Source organism: Asterias amurensis, chromosome 7 (assembly GCF_032118995.1).
Source record: "Asterias amurensis chromosome 7, ASM3211899v1".
Lineage (NCBI taxonomy): Eukaryota > Metazoa > Echinodermata > Asteroidea > Forcipulatida > Asteriidae > Asterias > Asterias amurensis.
The window spans coordinates 7,640,299-7,660,144 of record NC_092654.1 but is presented as its reverse complement, the minus strand read 5'-3'; the positions used below and the strand labels follow the sequence as shown (position 1 = coordinate 7,660,144).

Genomic DNA, 19,846 nt, shown 5'->3' with positions numbered 1-19,846 from the left:
AAAACTTGGTATTTCCTATAAGCAGTTAATTAAGTTTGCATCGGGGGATAAAGAATATCAATTTTGGTTTTGTCCTTATACCGATGTGTGTTAAGCACTGCATACTCAGTACTTTCCCTAGTTCTGTGTATACAAATCACACAGGTGGGATTCGAACCTTGTATTCTTGCCCTTGTTCAAGGATCCCCTGAAGGCACATCTAGAGATTGAAATAAGTCCAGGCTCCGACTACTTGACCACATTCTGATTAATATTAAATAATCTCGCTAATATTAAAACCTACTTTTAATAATAACTTATTTTGATAGTGTCTTCTATATAATTTGACATAATTGGGCTAATAAACAATTAAAGGATAGAATATGATTATAGACCGTCACTATGGGGACTGGATGATGCCGCGTGGGTTAAATTTCCGGTCGTGCAATTTCTTCGTTCAATCACAATTTAATTGAAATTTAAAGCAGTCAGTTTTCTTGTGGGTTAAGCCCTTTTACTTGACATACTAAAGGAACACGTTGCCTTGGATCGGTCGAGGTGCTATTTGAAAAGCGTTTGTAACCGTTTGTTATAAAATGTATATGATAAGAAAGATAAATTAAAAGTAGAATATAATGATTCACACAAGTATCACTCGAAATTTTGTGGTTTTCCTTTCACCTCGTCGACAAACACGGTGGGCCATTGATGGGAGTAAATTTTTTGACTCCCATATATGGCCGACCGTGTTAGTTCGCAAAGTAAAAGGAAAACCACGCAAATGTTTTCGAGGCAAATGTGTAAAACATCTTTCAAACCGCGTGCATTTTATAACAAACGGTTACAAACGCTTTTTAAGGACCAACTCGACCGATTCAAGGCAACGTGTTCCTTTAATACAAATTAACTTTTCACTATTATGACGATCTGGCTGCTGCTTTCCATGTTGCAACTTGGGTGTGATCCCTGGGCTATGGGCAATAAATAGTGCACCCATCATTGACCGTGGGAGTCTCCCAAAATAGGCTTTCTTTTAGTCGTCTAGACAACTCTGCTCTTGCAATTTTGCCACCCCCGTTGATCTCCTTCGATCCATCATGTGAGGCTGCTAATAATTGAGACAATGTTGAGATGGATGAGGTTGGTTCAGGTAACGGACGGATCAACGGGCGTGAACCGTACACACAAGCTCCGGGGTATATGACTATTAGGTTACTCATGTGCCAAAACGATTGCCATTATTTTATATGCCCTCAAAATAGTTTGAGTAATATTGACATGGTGTCACAACCTTGGGGTTATTCTTCGACATTTGAGGAAGTTTATAAACTGGGTTTTTAAGAAGGCCACATATTTGGCGTTGAAAGTGGGGAGTGCTTCATTAAAACTGTCAGCAAGTCAGTTTAATTTTAAGGAGTGTGATGATATTTTTCTGGAGTAATAAGCATTAATAACTTCAAACGGTTGACCTGCCAACAATGATATAAAGAAATCTGAAGTCTAGTTCCCCGAAAATATTTTTGATAACTTTCTACGGGCTGAGAGACTCTAAGAATTTTCTGAGCTTTTTAAAATATTTTACTAGATGTTAAATGCTATTTGTGTTTGGTGCAGCCATCGTTTCAAACCGCAGCAGACATCATTCTTGTCAGTTTAGCACATCAGTATTTTGGGTCATAGCGCCCTCTATTGGCGATTGTAATACTTTTTCCAAGGAACTATTTCTCACAAAACTAATCCCACAACTTTAATGGGGCTCTTCTTACTTCTAATCTAACTCCATGCTGTAAGCAGAATGCTGTACTAAAGTGAAGTGTGAGAGGGAAAGGAGAGTAAAGAGGAGTGTCTGCTGTATGTGGTCTCCTTACTTGACTGCAGTCGGGTGTGTGTATGATTCCGGATGACCTGCATGGGAGACTCTGTTACGTTTTTGGAAACTTTCACCATCTCCCCATGAGAAGTTCGTCGCTGGGCGGGTGGAACATTTTACTGGCGGATTGGAGTCTTTGAAACCTTCTTTTCGGTAAGCAACACTCGTTCATTATGTTCAGTTGTAGCATTTATAAACTGAGACGAAGACATCTAGTAACAATAGCCCCATCGTTCCACTCTGAATTAATTTATGGGGCTAGTAAGTACTAAGTTAGTCAGTAATAAAGGAAAGTGGATGGAAAAAACGAGAGCGGAAATTGACTGGATCATGTCGGTGACTCGCTGGGGGCACAGGGACAAACATCATCCGTTGACCCCACCACCAAACGACCGGGTCGACACCACCGCCATAACTGACTGGCCTATAAAAGTCGTGCTTGAACATTTTTATGTTTTGGTATGTGGTCAAATGGCAGATCTTTGTGAGTTGTGATGTTTGTCTGGTCCTTTTTCCAGGTATGGTAGTTTTCAAATTGGGTAAATTCATTTTTGTTAGGCTAGTAATGTTTTGTTATGATAAGACAAGAATAAGAGTAGTAGTATCATGGAGGTAGGATTATTGTTGTTGTAATGTTTTGTTATGAGAAGACTTAAGAGTAAGTGTGTAAAAACGTTGATAGGCAACTGGTCTTTATTTTACAAAGTAACAACAACATTGCGTTTAGGTTGTTATGCCAAATGATGTTTCATGAGCCTGCTGTAAAATTATAAGACTCGGAGTCACTTTGGCTTGAGAGGAAAGAACTCTCAGTTTGAGATGTATGCTCAAATTTGAGATTGAACATGTTGTATTTAAAACGTTTGTTTGTGCACAAATGTGAACAGGTTGTCGTGTATCAAGAAGACCAATAGCCCTACGCTTTGTCTGTAGGTTACTTTGTTCCGCTATCATCTTCACTCTTCACATTTGTGGAGACGATAGCGGGACGGGAGTAGGAGTGTGACCTCAATCCTCTAATCCTCCTCTCTTCACTCCACACAAAATTTTGAGGGCTGAGATCACTGTAAGATTGGAAAAGACCTGTCGCAGTGATGAGCAATTTTTGTTTAGTAAGTCCTAATATGGCCTGCAGTCCTTCTGAATCCTTAATTTTGACATTTAAAGGATTGTTTGAGACTGAGAGGACAAGGTTTTGGTTAAAACGTAAGTTTTAATATCTGATTCATTCTACTGTGAAGTTTGTTATATTGAAGATCTACCTTACAGACCAACTTACAGCAAGATTTTTCTAGATGATGACTATTTTTTGAAAGACACTTTATTGATTGAACTCTTCTAAAAAATATATTATTATCCAATGTGGATTTTTTTTTAGGTTAAAGGGTTTGGGTGCTTTTTGCATGACACAGAACACAATTGTCAACAGAGTTGAAAGCTTGCTGAGGTGCTGCAGTTTTTGAGCAATGGGTTAAAGCCATTGGACACTTTCGGTAAACAGTATTGTCCAAGGCCCACACTTTGTGTATCACAACTTCTATTATAAAGTAACAAACCTGTGAAAATTTAGGCTCAATCGGTCATCGGAGTCGGGAGAAAATAACAGGAAAACCCACCCTTTTTTCCTCACGTTTCGCCGTGTCATGATATGTGTTTAAAATAAATCTGTAATTCTCGATATCGAGAATTGATATTGTTTTAATGTTTTCTCAAAAAGTATAGCATTTCATGGAACAATATTTCAAGAGAAGTCTTTCACCATTACCTTCTGTAAATCCTGTAAGTTATTTGTAAATCTGTGAACTTGTTTTTTTTCTGTACCAAAAGGGTCCAATGGCTTTAAACAAGTTCACGAAAATATTTGTTTTCTAAGTGAGATGAAAAATGATTTAAGCATCATGTACAACAAATTACGCAACTCTCCTGAAAACATTGCTCTATGTGATTTTCACTTTTTGTTTTAAAAAACTTGAGGAGTATAAAAAAAATGGAAGGATTGAAGCTGAAACTTATAAGTACAGATAAACTATAGGGCCTGCATCTTCATTCTAAGTGAGGTGAGTAGGGATTGATGTCATTGCCAAAAAAATTATCAACAAAAAGTACCTAAACCCTTTTAAACAATTGAATTGAATCATATTTATTTCCTTTATTGCCCAGCTGTACCTTTCTAAATGGTCAGAGTCAGACTTACAGGAAGGTTGTGGCTGGCTACTGTACCTTAATGATAGGTCTATCTATGCCATTGACAATGTCTAGCTCGAGGGAATGTCCACCTTGTGTAAATATCCACTTTATCAGAACAAAGATGTTGCCCAATTTAGAGAGACTGCTAATATCTTAGGGCTAGATTGCTCAGTTGGTAAACGTCTTTTTGAATATTGTTCACAGTCCAATAGACTTGTCATAACATAGATTTTTTATACTTTGTGAAAAGCATACATTTCAAAGCAATTTCTTTGTTTCATCCATGCATTGTATTGCTACCACCCCATGTAGTTTGTCACAATAGAAAGTATGTTGTGTACTTGTTCCTTTGTCTCTCTGGTCCAAGACGCGATAATCGTAAAGGCCCGGTTCCACTGCAGCGATAACGAGAACGATAACGATAACGACGCAAAGAGAACGCATTACATTGGTTGAATGAGCGTGTGCCTATTCTGCGTGGAGCAATTCGACCAATAGAATGCGTTTTCTTTGCGTTGTCATCGTTATCGTTTTCGTTATCGCTGCAGTGGGACCGGGCTTTAACCCTCTATCCTCCTGCATCTTACTTAGTGATGTTGAATGATGATCATGGACAAAATCATAGATTGGGGAAATTTATGCATCAGTTGCCTAGAAGTGTTTTTTAGTAATTGATAACTGTCAATGCTTCTAGTGTCCAATCTCAAAAGCATTCTCATCTGCACAATTCAAATGTTTTGACTGTAGGGCTTAGGCCTTATACAATCTTATTCAAGGGATACTAATGACCAAGTTGTTTTCATTTGTTTGTTGTTGTGGTTTGACAGATTGGTAGTGATGTCCTGTTCTGTCTATCTTACTTCCCATCAAACAGACTGTCAAATGGGGACAGTTCTTTCTTGGGTCTATTTATATAATATATTATAAAAGTTGATTTAACTTTTAGGGGTTGGAAAAGGGACAGCTCCATGTAGTGGTCCTGATTTGGTTTGATGACATTTCCAACAAAACTAGTCCTTTTTTTGATGTGTTCATCCTTTGGTTTACACAGTCTGTGTACCAGTAAGGTGTGTTTTGTCTTGTTCTTTCAATATGTAATGTTCTTTATTATTGTCTAATGACAGCGAACTTGCTATCAGCCTGTGTATTTTCTTGAGAGAATATTAACTTGTCATTTTACCTTACTTATTTTCTTTTTCAGCCCATCCACTTGAGAATCACCTGTAAGGGTCAACACACAATGTTCCGGAAACGAGACTAGCCAGGAAAATTACAAATCATCCTGGATTACTAAGGATTTAAACTTGTGAGTAGACATTAGTCAAGATGGCTGCAGAACGTGGATTAGTATTTGGACTCGCTGTCTGTATATTGGTGTCATCTTTAGTTCCAGCATGGAGTCAATCTATCGGTGAGGACAGATTTAAAATAGGTGAGAATTGAGTAATATTATGTAGAGTGTGTCCCTGGTTATAATTCAGCCAAGCTGGGAGCCTTGATGTAGTAGAATGGCAGTCAGCATGAAATGACTGACCAACCGTGGCTGTCAACATTCTTAACTCTGTGTGGACAAATGACCATTGCCACCTACTGGTCACATAAGGTCTCTACAGAGTCTGCCCAGGTGGTCCGGCAATTGTGGTAAATTACAAAATAATTGCTTCTTTATCAAGCCAATAGAGCGATCGACTGGTTTGTTATCACGAATGACTGAATGTCAAAACTTTTCATCAAAGAATTATTTGTTATTAATTGAATCAAGTGTAGGACTACTCAATTAAGTATGTATACAGTACTGTAACCACTTGTCAACGTTTTTCTGATGTGAAGATAAAATGTAAACGTTTGTCTGAAATGTGAAGAGAAAATGTCAAGTTGAACTGAACTTAAGTTGTACATCAATGAGGCCTGAGGTCAACAGTATTAGAAAGACCCAATACATTCAAATTGAAGGTGACATTGTGATTATAAGTTGGTTCCATCTGGAAAAGGAATGTTGATGTTTAGAAGAACAGGGAGTTTTCCAAGTCTGCAGTTTTTAGAAATATATATCAGTCGGTATCGAAACTGTTTTAGTTGAAAGTAAATTAAAGACAGTGGACACTATTGGTAATTACTCAAAATAATTATTAGCATTAAACCTTCTTGGTAACGAGTAATGGGGAGAGATTGATGGTATAAAACATTGTGAGAAACGGCTCCCTCTGAAGTGCCATAGTTTTTGAGAAAGAAGTATTTTTCCACGAATTTGATTTCGAGACCTCAGATTTAGAACTTGAGGTCTCGAAATCAACTATCTAAATGCACGCAACTTCGTGTGACAAGGGTGTTTTGTTTTTTCATTAATATCTCACAACTTCGATGACCGATTGAGCTCAAATTTTCACATGTTAGTTATTTTATGCATATGTTGAGATACACCAATTGTGAAGGCTAGTCTTTGACAATTACCAATAGTGTCCACTGCCTTTAACTACAATATTATTATTATTTTTTATTTGGCCAAGATTTCAACAAACAGTACAAGAAACAATATTACCGTACTAAAGAAATATAACAGTATAAGAAACAACGAATGTAAACTTATGACACCTAGAACAATTGTAAACCAATGATTGAATGAGACAGAGCACTGGCAATCAAGCAAGACAATTATAAAAACAGACAGGACAAGCCCATTCTAAGATGGCCAGGATTAATAAAAGTGAACCTAACTACTGTGACTCGAAAGCCTATCAATCCAATCTTAAAATAGGAATAGAATCTTTAACAAACATTTAAAAACAGTAAAGATAAACTTGGGAAAATAATAAATATAAAAAAAATAAAAATATGTTTATGTTAAGAAAAACCTATTTACATGTAGCAAGAATATGTGGAAGTGCACATTTGAGTTTAAAAAAAGCTGACCGAAAAACAATGTACAAATGAAGAAACAAAAATATAGAAATTATGAAAAGGGCTAATCTGTATCAACAGATAAATTAAACACAATTTGGAAAAACTCTACAGGTTCTATAGCAGCTAAATGTTGTCAAACAACCTTGTTTTCGACAACATCACAAAAAACAGTACTTTTGTGAATTGAGATACTAGAGAAAGTTCTGTTTGAGAGTGCTGTTTCATTCAATCATTCCATACAATAGACTCCCCTGTATGGGCTAAATTTGGAGGTCCACAAAAGGTTAACAAAAGATAAACAGGATTACAGAGCCATGTGTATTTTGGGTCCAGTCAGCCACAAGTGCCTTGACAAAACACTGCATTGTGATAAGGGAATTGAACAGGCAATGGGACTTGTCATGCTTCATTCCCCACAGGAAATGCAAAGGCTTAAAATGGAAAGCGCTTTGTTCCGTGCATAATAAAGCGTTACATGCTTTGACAAAAAGACATTCATGTCAATGTACTTACAGTCAAGTAAAATTTAGAGGAGGGACCCATTGTTAGGGTTGACATACATGTAGGGTTGACAGTATTTGTGACTGCGCAGGTATAAGTACATGTCTTAAGCAAGCTTCAGTCGCAAACTTTCCTTGCTTTGATAACAAAAAGGAAAGGAAAGAAGAATTCACATTGATTTGGATACTTCACTACCAACAAACATTTAAATGGCAAGCTATTCATGGAGGAATATTATTTTATAAAACATGTTTTGTGTATGATGTAGGCTCTAAAACTTTTAAGACTGAATTGACCATTAAATGTTATTCTGATATACTTCAAGTGGAATGTAATCAAGATTAGAGAGTGCTATCTTGGGAGGGGGTGCTTTTGAGTGGAAGGCTGTATCACTAGACCAAGTTGCACGAGGTGTATTATATTAGATTTAGTCATGAGGTGCATAGCCATGTTATTTTTAGTTTGAAACTTTATTAGTTTGAAACTTTATTAGTCTGGATATTAGGGTTTGTTATTACTGACAGCAGACTGTCCGCATCAAATTTCCATGGTCCGCACCATGATGGTCAAACCATAGAGTAACTACCCACCCTCTGGTCATAAGTATGCCTGCAGTTTCCCATCATGTAGGCTCCCTCCTCACTCATGTGCTTGTTCTTTAATGAGATTCATTGATGAGCGCATTTTTCCCAGCACACTCCAAAGTGGGATCCTGTAGGATCCTGTTCCAGGTTCTTAGACTCTAGCATTCTACTGGAGAGGAATTCACACTCAAAACATTGAGCTGTCACACCACCTGAGCCCAATTTCAAAGAGCCGCTAAGCACACAATTATTTGCTTAAAGCCATTGGACCCTTTCGGTACAGGAAAAAAACAAAAAGTTCACAGATTTACAAATAACTTACAGGGTTTACAGAAGGTAGTGGTGAAAGACTTCTCTTGAATTATTATTCCATGAAATGCTTTAGTTTTTGAGAAAACAGTAAAACAATATCAATTCTCGTTAGCGAGAATTACGGATTTATTTTAAACACATGTCACGGGTGGGTTTTCCCATTATTTTCTCCAGACTCTGATGACCGATTGAGCCTAAATTTTCACAGGTTTGTTATTTGATATAGAAGTTGTGATACACGAAGTGTGGGCCTTGGACAATAGTGTTTACCCAAAGGGTCCAATGGCTTTATCACAAAATTTCTTCCTTGATAAAAACAGGATTACCAACCAAATTTTCATTTGTTGCATATTGTTTGTTACTGAGTTAGCTGTTGTTTGCTTATCCTGAAAATCACATGGAAATTTGGTTGGCAATCCTGTTTTTATCAAAGCAAAAATTTCATGCTAAGCAAATTGTTGTGCTTAGCAGCTCTATGAAATTGGGCCCAGTTCTATTACAAAGTACGATAAGTCAAGAGAGATTACTCCCATGGTGTTACTGCAGACCTAACTAGTTTGTTTTTATCCATCCCCTGGGCATAATAATATTGCTATTCTCATATAGTTTCCTGATTTTGTTTGCCCATAGAAAGCTAATTATTTAATTAGATTGTTATTCATAGCATAAACAATTCTATAAAAGCTTAACAAGTGTACCATTGTGTATACCATACTTTCACAAAATTGCAGGTCTTTTGTGCCATTTCCCAGAGAGTACAATGAATAATGGAGGTAGAAATACAAGTGCACAGTTCTCATTTTATTGTACCTGACTTTTATGTTTTATTTTCTCAAGGAAACCTCTCTCTTTTGTGATTTTAACATAAACAGCTTACAGTTCAGTCTTCAAGAGTGAAATAGTGAAGTAACAGAGTGTGTCAGCAACAGAGGAAGGTTATTAAACTTGCAGCCTCACTTTCAAATCAGCTTTAGACAGTTGATGTGACTTGGTTAACATTGTAGGTAGGCCTGGCCTTTTACATTTGGCAGGGCTTAAGTTTTTCCATCAATCTGTATTTTATGCACCCTCACATTATACAGAGTGTATTTATGACAACAGTTGTGGAAAACAAAAACAAAAACCCAGTGGTGGTACATGACTGTTATTATATTGTAGCAGTTTTCTTGGAGTTGAAGGTATTCATTTATGACCAAATTTTTGATCGCCCTTGCAGGATATGATCCTCCTTTGATTACTCTTCCTTGACGGATTTAGTGTGACCGTGGTGTAGTTGTGTTAAAAAAAAACAAAGATTGTGTTGGAGTTCCAAGATCTGCATTACTGACCACAGTACAATTCAACTTCCGAGCTAATAAATGAAACGTTGTCCTTATAAAGCGGATCACACAAACGTCTCAATTCAAACAATAAAGGCTGGATACTAGACAAGCTGGGAACTTTTTGCCTGTTTCCTATTCATCCTGTTATCGGAGGTAATTGTGCTATTGGATGTGTAATAAAATAACATTGAAATTCGTCATTGAGTGTTGTTCATAAATTATTGTTGTCCTTCTTTTATCTTAGATATGCTGCAAGTTTTTAAAGATGGAGAAACATCTATGAAAGGAGTCTCTGAGGAAGTTGGCTCACACCCAGGAATGACATCATTCAGAGTCCGTCCCTCTGTCCCAATGTTAACATTAGAAAGGGAATCAGTTCAAGAACTGCGGAGGCATCTTAATAACACCCTGACTCTAGTCATCACTGCTAAGCAGGTTTACAATAGTGCCGGGACAATCTTTACCGTAACGACAGGGGACAATAGCCCACTGCTCATGCTCAGTACCAACTTGAGAACGGGTGTAATGCGACTGAAGTATCGCGCCATTGGTGTGAGGTCACTTAATGAAGTCTTGACTACTTCGCCGTTTGCCGAGACCGACTTGCAGGAATGGGCGAATGTTGGGATTATTCTGTCTGGCAGAAGGATGAGGATTTATGAGGGATGTGACACAGTGAGGGACATCACACTGCAGGATGGGGCTATTGATTTGAATATACCTGAAGATGCACTCGTGTATGTTGTACAAGGTGTCAAAGGAAAGAATAAATTCAGTGTAAGTTTTGAAGAACCTTCAGTAATATATTTATAATATGAAATTCATCTTAATTTCAGGATGAATTATTCTTTTAACAGAGCGAGATTTTAACTTCCAGATTAACATGCCAAGCAGTCAACCAACTGAGCCACCTACCTCTTATGTTGGTGGTCTCCCTATTTTGACTGGCACAAAAGGAAACCACCAGCTGTTAGGGTTATGTAAATGGCTTAGTTGGTAGAGTGCAGACACAGTTATTCAGAGATTGCAAGTTCAAATCCTGGTCTAGTCAATTAGACCATGGGATGGTTATTGAAAAGGGGGCCTATTTTTTGGGTTCGGTGGTCCCCATCTCCGCACCGCATGAAATTTGACGCACAAGGGTTTTCAATAGTACTGAATCCAAATTTGGTTGTTGCTAAGCTCTAAAACTGCACAGTTTGTGAACAGACCAATTTTTGGGTCATTTAAGGTCAAACACAGTATTTTTTGGTAACGTCTGTATACACTGGGTCTATTTACCAATCGTTCACGGCAGTGCAAGAACCTTTTCTAAGTGTTTAATGTGAATGATGTCAGTTTTCCCCTTTTCTTTCTGATAAACATGCAAAGGCCTACAACAAAAACCCATGATTTTTATTGATTGAACATCAAGTACAATGCCATTTTTTCTCTCGTTCACTACGACGTGCGTGTGTTAATTCTTTTTATTATCACACGCGTGGCCGAGTTGCATGTGGGATGCAGACACACTATTTTGTTCGTATTCCACTCGCGCTTGTGTGATAACTTATAATTTTGTCGAACGAGCCTGTAAATCGGCATACTTTTATTCAGGGGTTTGAAAAAATACACTGTATGTTAAATGGTAGGTCTACAGTGTGGGAAGAAACACAATAATGCTCCGAATGATGTCACCCCCATCGCAGGCTTCCGGGGAGTTTTAGATCACTATTTGTCGCCGTAAATTGTTTCTTTTTCGGGATTCGGTGCAGGATTTTCACCAAGCAACAACAAGTAATGGATTGTCTATTTTATTTCATACTATGTACATACAAAAATTGCGTGGTCCAAAAGTGGGGGCTACGGTTTTGAACATTTAAGGCGATCATCACATGGTCTAAATCTTAATAAAATCTACCTAGCCAGGTTTCCTCTCCTGCTGTTTCCCGGGTTGTTCCAGGTGGTATCATAAATGATGGGTGCAATCCCTGGTTATATCATGGCTGTCACATGTTAATGAACTTTTAATCCAAAGGTCACAGGGTTCAAATCTGCTCTAGTAAATATTTCTTTATTCAACCTAAAATTAATTTAATTTTACACAGTCACTTTTTCTTGTGTTTTTTAGTAATAAAAAGCACCTTTTCACTAAACAAAACAATAACTCTGGGAAGAAGGCTTCCCGTCAAAACATTTGTAGATTTTTGACAATTTGTTCTTAATACCTTTTTTTCCCCTTGACACTATAAATACATTTTACCCCTTACATGTAAATCCATGTATGCTTGTTGTTTTGCCATTGGCAGCATTCATACCCCAAAGTGACCCTTTATACACTTCATGGGGTAGCCAGTGAGGTCACAAGGGAAAATCCAGCGAAGAAAAATAAACAAAACCAGCCCAAAGGCTTGGGTTAAAGCACTATAAAATAACCATGATCTTAGCCTACATGTATTAACCAATGTTGTAAGGAAGAGTTAACTCCGGCTTTTTTAAAAGCAAATTTTACTGTACCTTTTGGTTTTTGGAACCGTTCTATTGATATTTCATTTCATTTCAAATTCTTTCATCTAAAATATAAATGTGCACAATAAATGTAAAATAGAAGCCTCGTAAGGGCCATTTGATTTTGTTTTTCCTCAAAATCGTTAAGCCTTACCCACCCACCAAAATTTTAGATTTTTAATAAATCATAAAATCGTAGGTTTCATAAAAAAATCTTAAAACTAAAAATCAATGTAACGTCTCAAATGGAGCAGTTAAAAGGTACAGTCCAACATACACTAGTTTCGGATGGCCTTGCCTGGTTTTTAATACAATCAGGAATGAAATAGACAATCCTGGGCAGCTGTTTGTTTTGTCTTTAATCAATTAAAAATGAGTTTTGCCTTTCTGCTATTTCTTTTGACCCATCCACCCACATTTTCAAACTTTCACAGTTCTGAATAGCCCCTAAATAGGTGCATTCCTCAGGTTGATCAGACTTATTTCAAGTTGATGTAGGGCCTACATAAAACGTAACTGCAATAAAGGCAATGGACACTATTGGTAATTACTCAAAATAATTATCATCATAAAACCTTTCTTGATTACCAGTAATGGGGAGAGGTTGATAGTATAAAACATTGTGAGAAACAGCTCCCTCTGAAGTGACGTAGTTTTCGAGAAAGAAGTAATTTTCCACAAATTTGATTTAGAGACCTCAAGTTTAAAATTTGAGGTCTCGAAATCATGCATCAGAAAGCACACAACTTCGTATGACGAGGGTGTTTTTTCTTTCATTATTATCTTGCAACTTAGACGACCGCTTGAGCTAAAAATGTTCACAGGTTTGTTATTTTATGCATATAAAACTGTTGAGGTACACCAACTGTGAAGTAGTCTTTGACAATTACCAATAGTGTCCACAGTCTTTAAGGCTCTTAACAGATGCAGGACTGGGGTTTTATTGTGTTCAAGGGGCACTACACCGGGGGGGGGGGGAGGCTGATCTTTCTTCTATTAATAGATGTTCCCAATGTTAATAGTGCATTTACTGTACCTGTAGCCAAAAGGCAACTGTATTTTTTGAAGGGCCCAAGTGAAGGTTTGATAAATTATGGTTGTACTAGCTGTTAGGTCAAATGTGTCAGATTGATATATTTCATGTACACTAAGGAGACCCGAGGGCAAGGATTTATAAGCATATCTAGGCCACACATTTATTCACTACACTATGTGGATGCATTCAACCTTTCTTGTGTCTTTTTACAGGGATGGGTACAGGATTTTTGGCTCTACCCCTCTGAATTAACAGAAATGCCATGGACTTGTTCTACCTCTAAAGGTAAATGTTAAAAACGAGTAACTTATAAATGCAAGTTTGTTTTACTTTTAACAAGTGGCTGTATGCACAGTACAAAGTTGTGCCTGTCTTCCATAAAAGTTAATACCCTAATTCCTATGAATGAAGACTTGGCAAGGTACCCTCCAACATTGCTGTTTCAGCTTCAGCTGAGTGACTACAGAAAGCATGCCTTTATTTTGTATTCTATTTCACCTGTCTAAGTTGTGTAGAGGGTGTACTTATGTTCACCTATGACACATTTACTTGTAGGTGTGTCAAATACATGTATAAGAACTTTACAGGAAGTTAGGGGGCATACCCATGTCATGGACCTACATGATTAATGCATCATATGTATGTCATGTCTGTAGGATTTGAAACTTTGATTTGTGGATTGTGGAAGTGTATTTTGTTAAAGACATAACTTCACAAGCATAATCTTGTCTGATATAAATAATTAACTCCTATAACTGATAGCCTTACATGTAAGAACCGTGTCACATGACAATACCTACAGTTAACTTTGATAAGTACCCAATTATGCCCTGCATGCACCCCAACTCCCCCCCCCCCCCGAAAAAGTTAAAAACCCAACCCCCCAAACTAATTCCACATATAAGGACAAAGGTAAATGTGGGGCTTTTTTCCCGAGGAGGTTGTCTGGAAGTGGTTGCGTGTAAATTGCTTTATGTTACATATAGCCCTAATAACTCAGGAACAATCTATATAAACAAATAATTGAGGTGCAGTTAACCTATCAAATCTGTTAAGCCTGTAGAAAGGAAGCAGTTATTTTGATTGCGGTATGAGCAAGAGGTGAACAGTGAGTTTGTCATAGCCTGTTGTCTGGGTTTGTCCTGTCTAGGCCCTGCTTGGTCTATAGTCAGTCTGTAGTAATTGATCAAGAGGAAGTTTCCTTTACCCTGTTCAAGTGATGTTTTCTGTTACTTCTTGTTTTGTAATAACCCTCCCGCCCAATATTGTCATTCCCAATCTGTGCTTTGTTGAATCGATTAGAGAGTATCGCATGGCTAAGGATAAGAAATGGCATTCAAACAATGTGGTTGGTTTCTGAAATCCAGTATACTAGTATTATCATGATAATCAGTACTGAGATAATTTGATCTCCTCTGCCGGATCAAGTGTAAACGTGGTCTTAAGCTGAGGCCTGATCCTAATTCGGCTACCACTGTTGCTTACATTGCACATGGCTAAGGGTGTTGGTAAGGACGTCACATACTTAAAATGCATAATGACGTGGCGATTGTAGCTGAAGCGCTAATTCGGACATGGCCTTAAAAACATAAAAGCCAATTCTAAAAAGCCTAGTTGGCTGTCATTTATATGGCAGTTGCTTGTTATAAATAACACAAGGTTAGCTCTTCCATGTGTACTTTAAATTTGTTCCTAAAGGAAGTCCATTGACTTCCTCCATGCTTTGAATTGTTATAGTTCATAGACCAGGTTAATTGCCACAAGATTACTCTGTTGTTGCATCTGGAAATGTTCACAGTGGATAGAATGAAGTTAATTGATGTGAAAGTTGTATGTAGTTTGTCTTTACTAAAATGCACATTTAATACATGTATTGCACTTAATCTGGATGCCTTTGGTGTTACATGATCAGCGTGCAGGCCTGATATGTACTTCATGGAGGCAATAACGAAGGTGATTGCCTCCATGGCCCCTAGTCAATGTCTTGGTGCACTTGAAAAGCTCTCAATAGACAATTTCTTTTACCAAGAGAAAATGCCTTGATGCCCTTGCCTTCCAAAATGAAGTTAACAGGCCTGTGGTCGATTTCACAAAGAGTTACCTAACTTAGGACTAGTCCTAGGAGATATACAAATTGCATGGATAGTCCTAAGTTAGGATGAGTAACTGGTCCTAACTCGAGATAAGACTAGTCCTAACTCTTTGTGAAATGCACCCCTGGATCAATAGTTTTTCTTTACAATTTGTTTGTTTTGGTTTGCACATAATGTTGAATATTGGTGGTGGTTCACATGTTTGTGTGTTTGTGTTGTTTTCCCCTCATTACTAGAAGCACCCAACACTGCACCCAACACTGTACCCAAGCACAAACCCAGTGATACAGATGTGACTGCACCCAGCACTACCCACACTAATACATCTAGTGAGCCACTCAAGGTTACTCCATCCTTCAACAGAACCTCTGCTACACCCAGGAAGGTTGTGACTGCTGCACAGGGTGATGAAGCGCCCATGGAATCACCAGTAGTGACTGACAATAAAGAAGTACTCTCTGATCCAGCGAGGGCTGCTTTAGAAGAATTGAAAAGAGAGACTCTGACAGGCATAAGGGCTGCTCAAACTGCCCCAGGTTTGTATGAGGGACACTAAGCTAGTAAACAAAACATAGAGATTCTTAAAGCACCCTCGTTCAAATTTTGGAATTTGAAGAAATAAGAAACAAAATAATTACAAAGCTTTGGTAATTCCTTCTGACTGGCACCAGGGCTGCTCAATTTGCCCTAGGTTTGTATGATGGACACTTGAGCTGGTGTAGGCTGGGAAAACATTCTTAAAGCACTCTGGTTCAAACTTTGAACTGTTTTTAAACCACTCCAATTTACAAAGCATTGAGAATTCCTTCTGTTGTCAATGTTCTCTAAATGTACGTTTTTAGTTTACAGTGTAGTTTGGTCATGTAAAGGTGCCTAGATTTTCCTAAGGCTGTGGGAAAAAAAGAAACCATAATGCAGATTTTGTTAGTATTCCTGGTTAACATTTACAGTGTGTGTATAGTCGCTTACTATAAGAAAGCATTATGCTTCAGATGTGTGGCTTATCTAACACAAGATTAAAATCCAAAGGAGCCCAAACTTAAAAGGCCAGAAAACCCACCCCAAAACAAACAAAGACTTTTCCTGTGGAGCAACAATTTTCCCAGCACTTTATACTACAATTTGGTTACATACTCAATACTCATCCCAACGAATTGTCTTCTTCTGTGTTGAGAAAATATCCTTGTGTACAATTCACTTGAATAAAAAGAAATTTAAATTGCCAAATACCTAAGTTTAAATTGCCAAATACCTAAGTTACGATGTATACCCTCACAAAGTCACCACGTTGGGTTTCCCTTTTTGTTCCTTGCTCTATGCTTGGAGAGACAAAGCCTTGTAATATTGAAGGCTTTTCCTGTCACTGGTTACACTCAAGGTAGGCATTGCAACTCTAATGACATATGACAAGAGGCTAGGTACCCTGCAATGAGGTTAACTAGTGCCATGTGGTGACACAAGCCATCCTAGGGCCAGGGTACAACCTCAAAACACCAATTAACAGAAAGCCCCAAAACCAATAAAACACTAACAAGAACCCTGTTACTGGGGTCCAGAAATGTAATTGATGTTGTACTTGAGAACTTTGCTGGAGTTTACGAGAAAGAAAATGTGAAATTTTAATTGAAAATTCAATCTTCTCCCCTTTGTTTTTCATGGTATGAGTTTAACAAGTGTACAATTTAACACAATCTATAAAAACAATTTTTGCACCCACAATTAAAAATAAGATCATTCACTTTTCTGACAGAGTTATCAGGTGTACATCATACAGGCTAAAGTAAAATGTCCACTTGTTGTTTAAATTTGTCCATCAAAAATCAGGTTTGGTTATTTATGACGGTCAGACAGTGGTAAAAAACACTTGATTGGTTTTGTGGTTGGCTAATTGTTCACGTTTCAAACTGAAGGTTATGTTTGCCATTCTGAGCAGTGTGGTTGAATGTGTGCACTTTTTGTTGATCACTCACCATAACTTTACCTTGAAGTTGTACCATTTAAAAAACTGGTTTATTCCTGAATACTTTGAATAACTTTATCTGGATTTGTTGTTGTGTCAAACATGGTGTTTGGGTTTAGCTATATTTAAATACCTTTATACTATATTTTCTGTGATGTACATGCTTTTGTCTGTAATAATACCTGATGTATTAATTTCATTAATAACTTCAAAGTCCTGATGCTATAAAATGTATTCAGCATGGAAATGTTGATGGGATGAAGAAAAGTTAGTGTGGTGACAATAAGGCCTTGATATGTATATCTTGGAGACACGTTGGTTACTGGTAGTTACATGTGACTTGGAAAAATGAACAAAGTTGGAAGTTTAGGACAGTCCAGAACTGTGAGGGGGAAAACCTGATAATCTCATGGAAACTGTTTCAGTTAAAAGTACACACCCTCACCAGAAACTTATAATATATTTGCCATGATGGCACAGCTGTTAAAACTGACTTGCAGTTAGGTTGACTAAATTGAAAGAGACAATTATTCGTTTGTTTACAAACTCTGTGACCACATGGACAGCAATCAAAGTACATAGACCCTTATGTCTAGATATTGCCTGCTATTCTGTTTAAAAAACAGTGTTAACAAAGTGTTTGTTGTGTCAAATTTCGTCCGGGAAATTCAATGAATTAGGTTTCAGAAAAGTCTGACTATTCGTATTCAGCTGTGAAAAAGTAAATACAATGTAGTTAACAGGAGTAGATCATAATACCAATGATTGTTGCTTGTTAATGACTGCTAAGCAAGTAATATTTTCAAGCAATATTTCATACATAATTACAATATAAATAAATGAAGGGCCCCCTTGTCCTTTGAAAGTTCATTTGACCTTTCATTGGAAAACTGATTTACATAGGCCATGACCTCTGCAGTAACTAGAAATTGTGGTTGTTATAATCTGTTTTCATCATCAGGCAAAATAATTATCCTGGATGTGGTTTGATTATTACAGAAGCTGTGATATCTGAGCAGGATCGTGGGTTGTCTATACTAGCACTACAGGAACAGCGAATCATTGAGCTAGAGACCATGGTGCAACAGTTTGATGACATGATGGGTATGCTCAAGACACAGGTACCTGACTTTTACTCATACCATCCCTGTATGGCTGAAAAGGTGTATGCTTATTAAGTTGTGGCCCTTGATTCATAATTTGGCTGCATTGGGCCTGCCAGACACCCCCACCCCCGGGGTTAAACATCGGAGGAACAACCTAAAACCAAGTTGAAATGACCAATAGGCCTAATGCACTATTCTTATACAAGATAGTATCAGCCGCCAGACAAATGTTTTGCTGCATTGGGCGCGGCCCGACAGACACCTCCCCTCCCCGAGTTAAACATCAAAGGAACCACCTGAAACCCATTGAAATGACCAATAACACTATTCTGTCACCAGACAACAGTTTTGCTGCATTTGGCCCCCCGACAGACACCTCAGCTCCCCTCCCCCGGGTTAAATAAACATCAGATGAACCACCTGAAAGCAAGTTGAAATGACCAATAGCAATATTTTCTTAATAATACAAGTATCAACCGCCAGACAAAGGTTTTGCTGCATTGGGCCCGGAAGACACCTCCCCTCCCCCGGGGTAAACATCAAAGGAACTACCTGAGACCAAGTTAAAATGACCAATAACACTATTCTGTCACCAGACAACAGTTTTGCTGCATTTGGCCCCCGACAGACACCTCAGCTCCCCTCCCCCGGGTTAAATAAACATCAGGTGAACCACCTGAAAGCAAGTTGAAATGACCAATAGCAATATCTTAATAATACAAGTGTCAACCGCCAGACAAAGGTTTTGCTGCATTGGGCCCGGAAGACATCTCCCTTCCCCGGGGTAAACATCAGAGGAACCACCTGAAACCAAGTTGAAATAATGACTAATAACAATGTTCTTAATACAAGATCAACTGCCAGACGAAAGTTTTGCTACATTGGGCCCGGCAGACACCTCCTCTCCCCGGGTTAAACATCAGAGGAACCACCTGAAACCAAGTTGAAATGACCAATAACACTATTCTTATTAGTATCAATCACCAGACAAAGGTTTTGCTGCATTGGGCCCGACAGACACCTCCCCTCCCCCGGGGTACACATCGGAGGAACCACCTGAAACCAAGTTGAAATGACCAATAACAATAATTATTCTTAATAGTATCAACCGCCAAAACAAACTTCTGCTGTTGGGCCCGCCAGACACCCCCACCCCCACTTTGTATAGTTAAAAGTGTTATTAGTCGTTTAAATTTAATTTAATTTAAATTTAATGTCTGGCGTGCCCAATGCAGTGCCCTTGTATTAAGGATAATTTAAAATGGTCATTTCAACTTGGTTTCAGGTGGTTCCTCTGATGTTTTAACCTGGGGGGAGGGGAGGTGTCTGCCGGGCCCAATGCAGCAAAACTTTCGTCTGGCAGTTGAAGAATATTGTTATTGGTCATTTCAACTTGGTTTCAGGTGGTTCCTCTGATGTTTAACCGGGGGGTCGTGAGGGGAGGACTGGTGTCTGCCGGGCCCAATGCAGCAAAACTTGTGTCTATCTAGCGGCTGATACTGGTATAA

General features: G+C 38.1%; 1 protein-coding gene across 6 annotated transcripts in view; it reads left to right on the top strand.

Moving 5' to 3' along the window:
• Window positions 1-1,730: 1,730 nt before the first annotated feature.
• LOC139939414 (kielin/chordin-like protein) overlaps window positions 1,731-19,846 on the top strand; it is a 107,700-nt gene continuing 89,584 nt past the window's right edge. For 2 of the 6 annotated variants that reach the window (XM_071935278.1, XM_071935275.1), the window contains exons 1-6: window positions 1,731-2,002; window positions 5,238-5,468; window positions 9,901-10,433; window positions 13,392-13,464; window positions 15,509-15,808; window positions 18,232-18,353. In XM_071935278.1, coding sequence (XP_071791379.1) covers window positions 5,363-5,468; window positions 9,901-10,433; window positions 13,392-13,464; window positions 15,509-15,808; window positions 18,232-18,353 — 1,134 coding nt within the window. In that variant the 5' untranslated portion in view covers window positions 1,731-2,002; window positions 5,238-5,362. Of the gene's footprint in view, window positions 2,003-2,243; window positions 2,368-5,237; window positions 5,469-9,900; window positions 10,434-13,391; window positions 13,465-15,508; window positions 15,809-18,231; window positions 18,354-19,846 lie in introns of those variants that run through there. The other 4 variants (XM_071935277.1, XM_071935276.1, XM_071935280.1 and 1 more) reach the window with 4 other exon arrangements.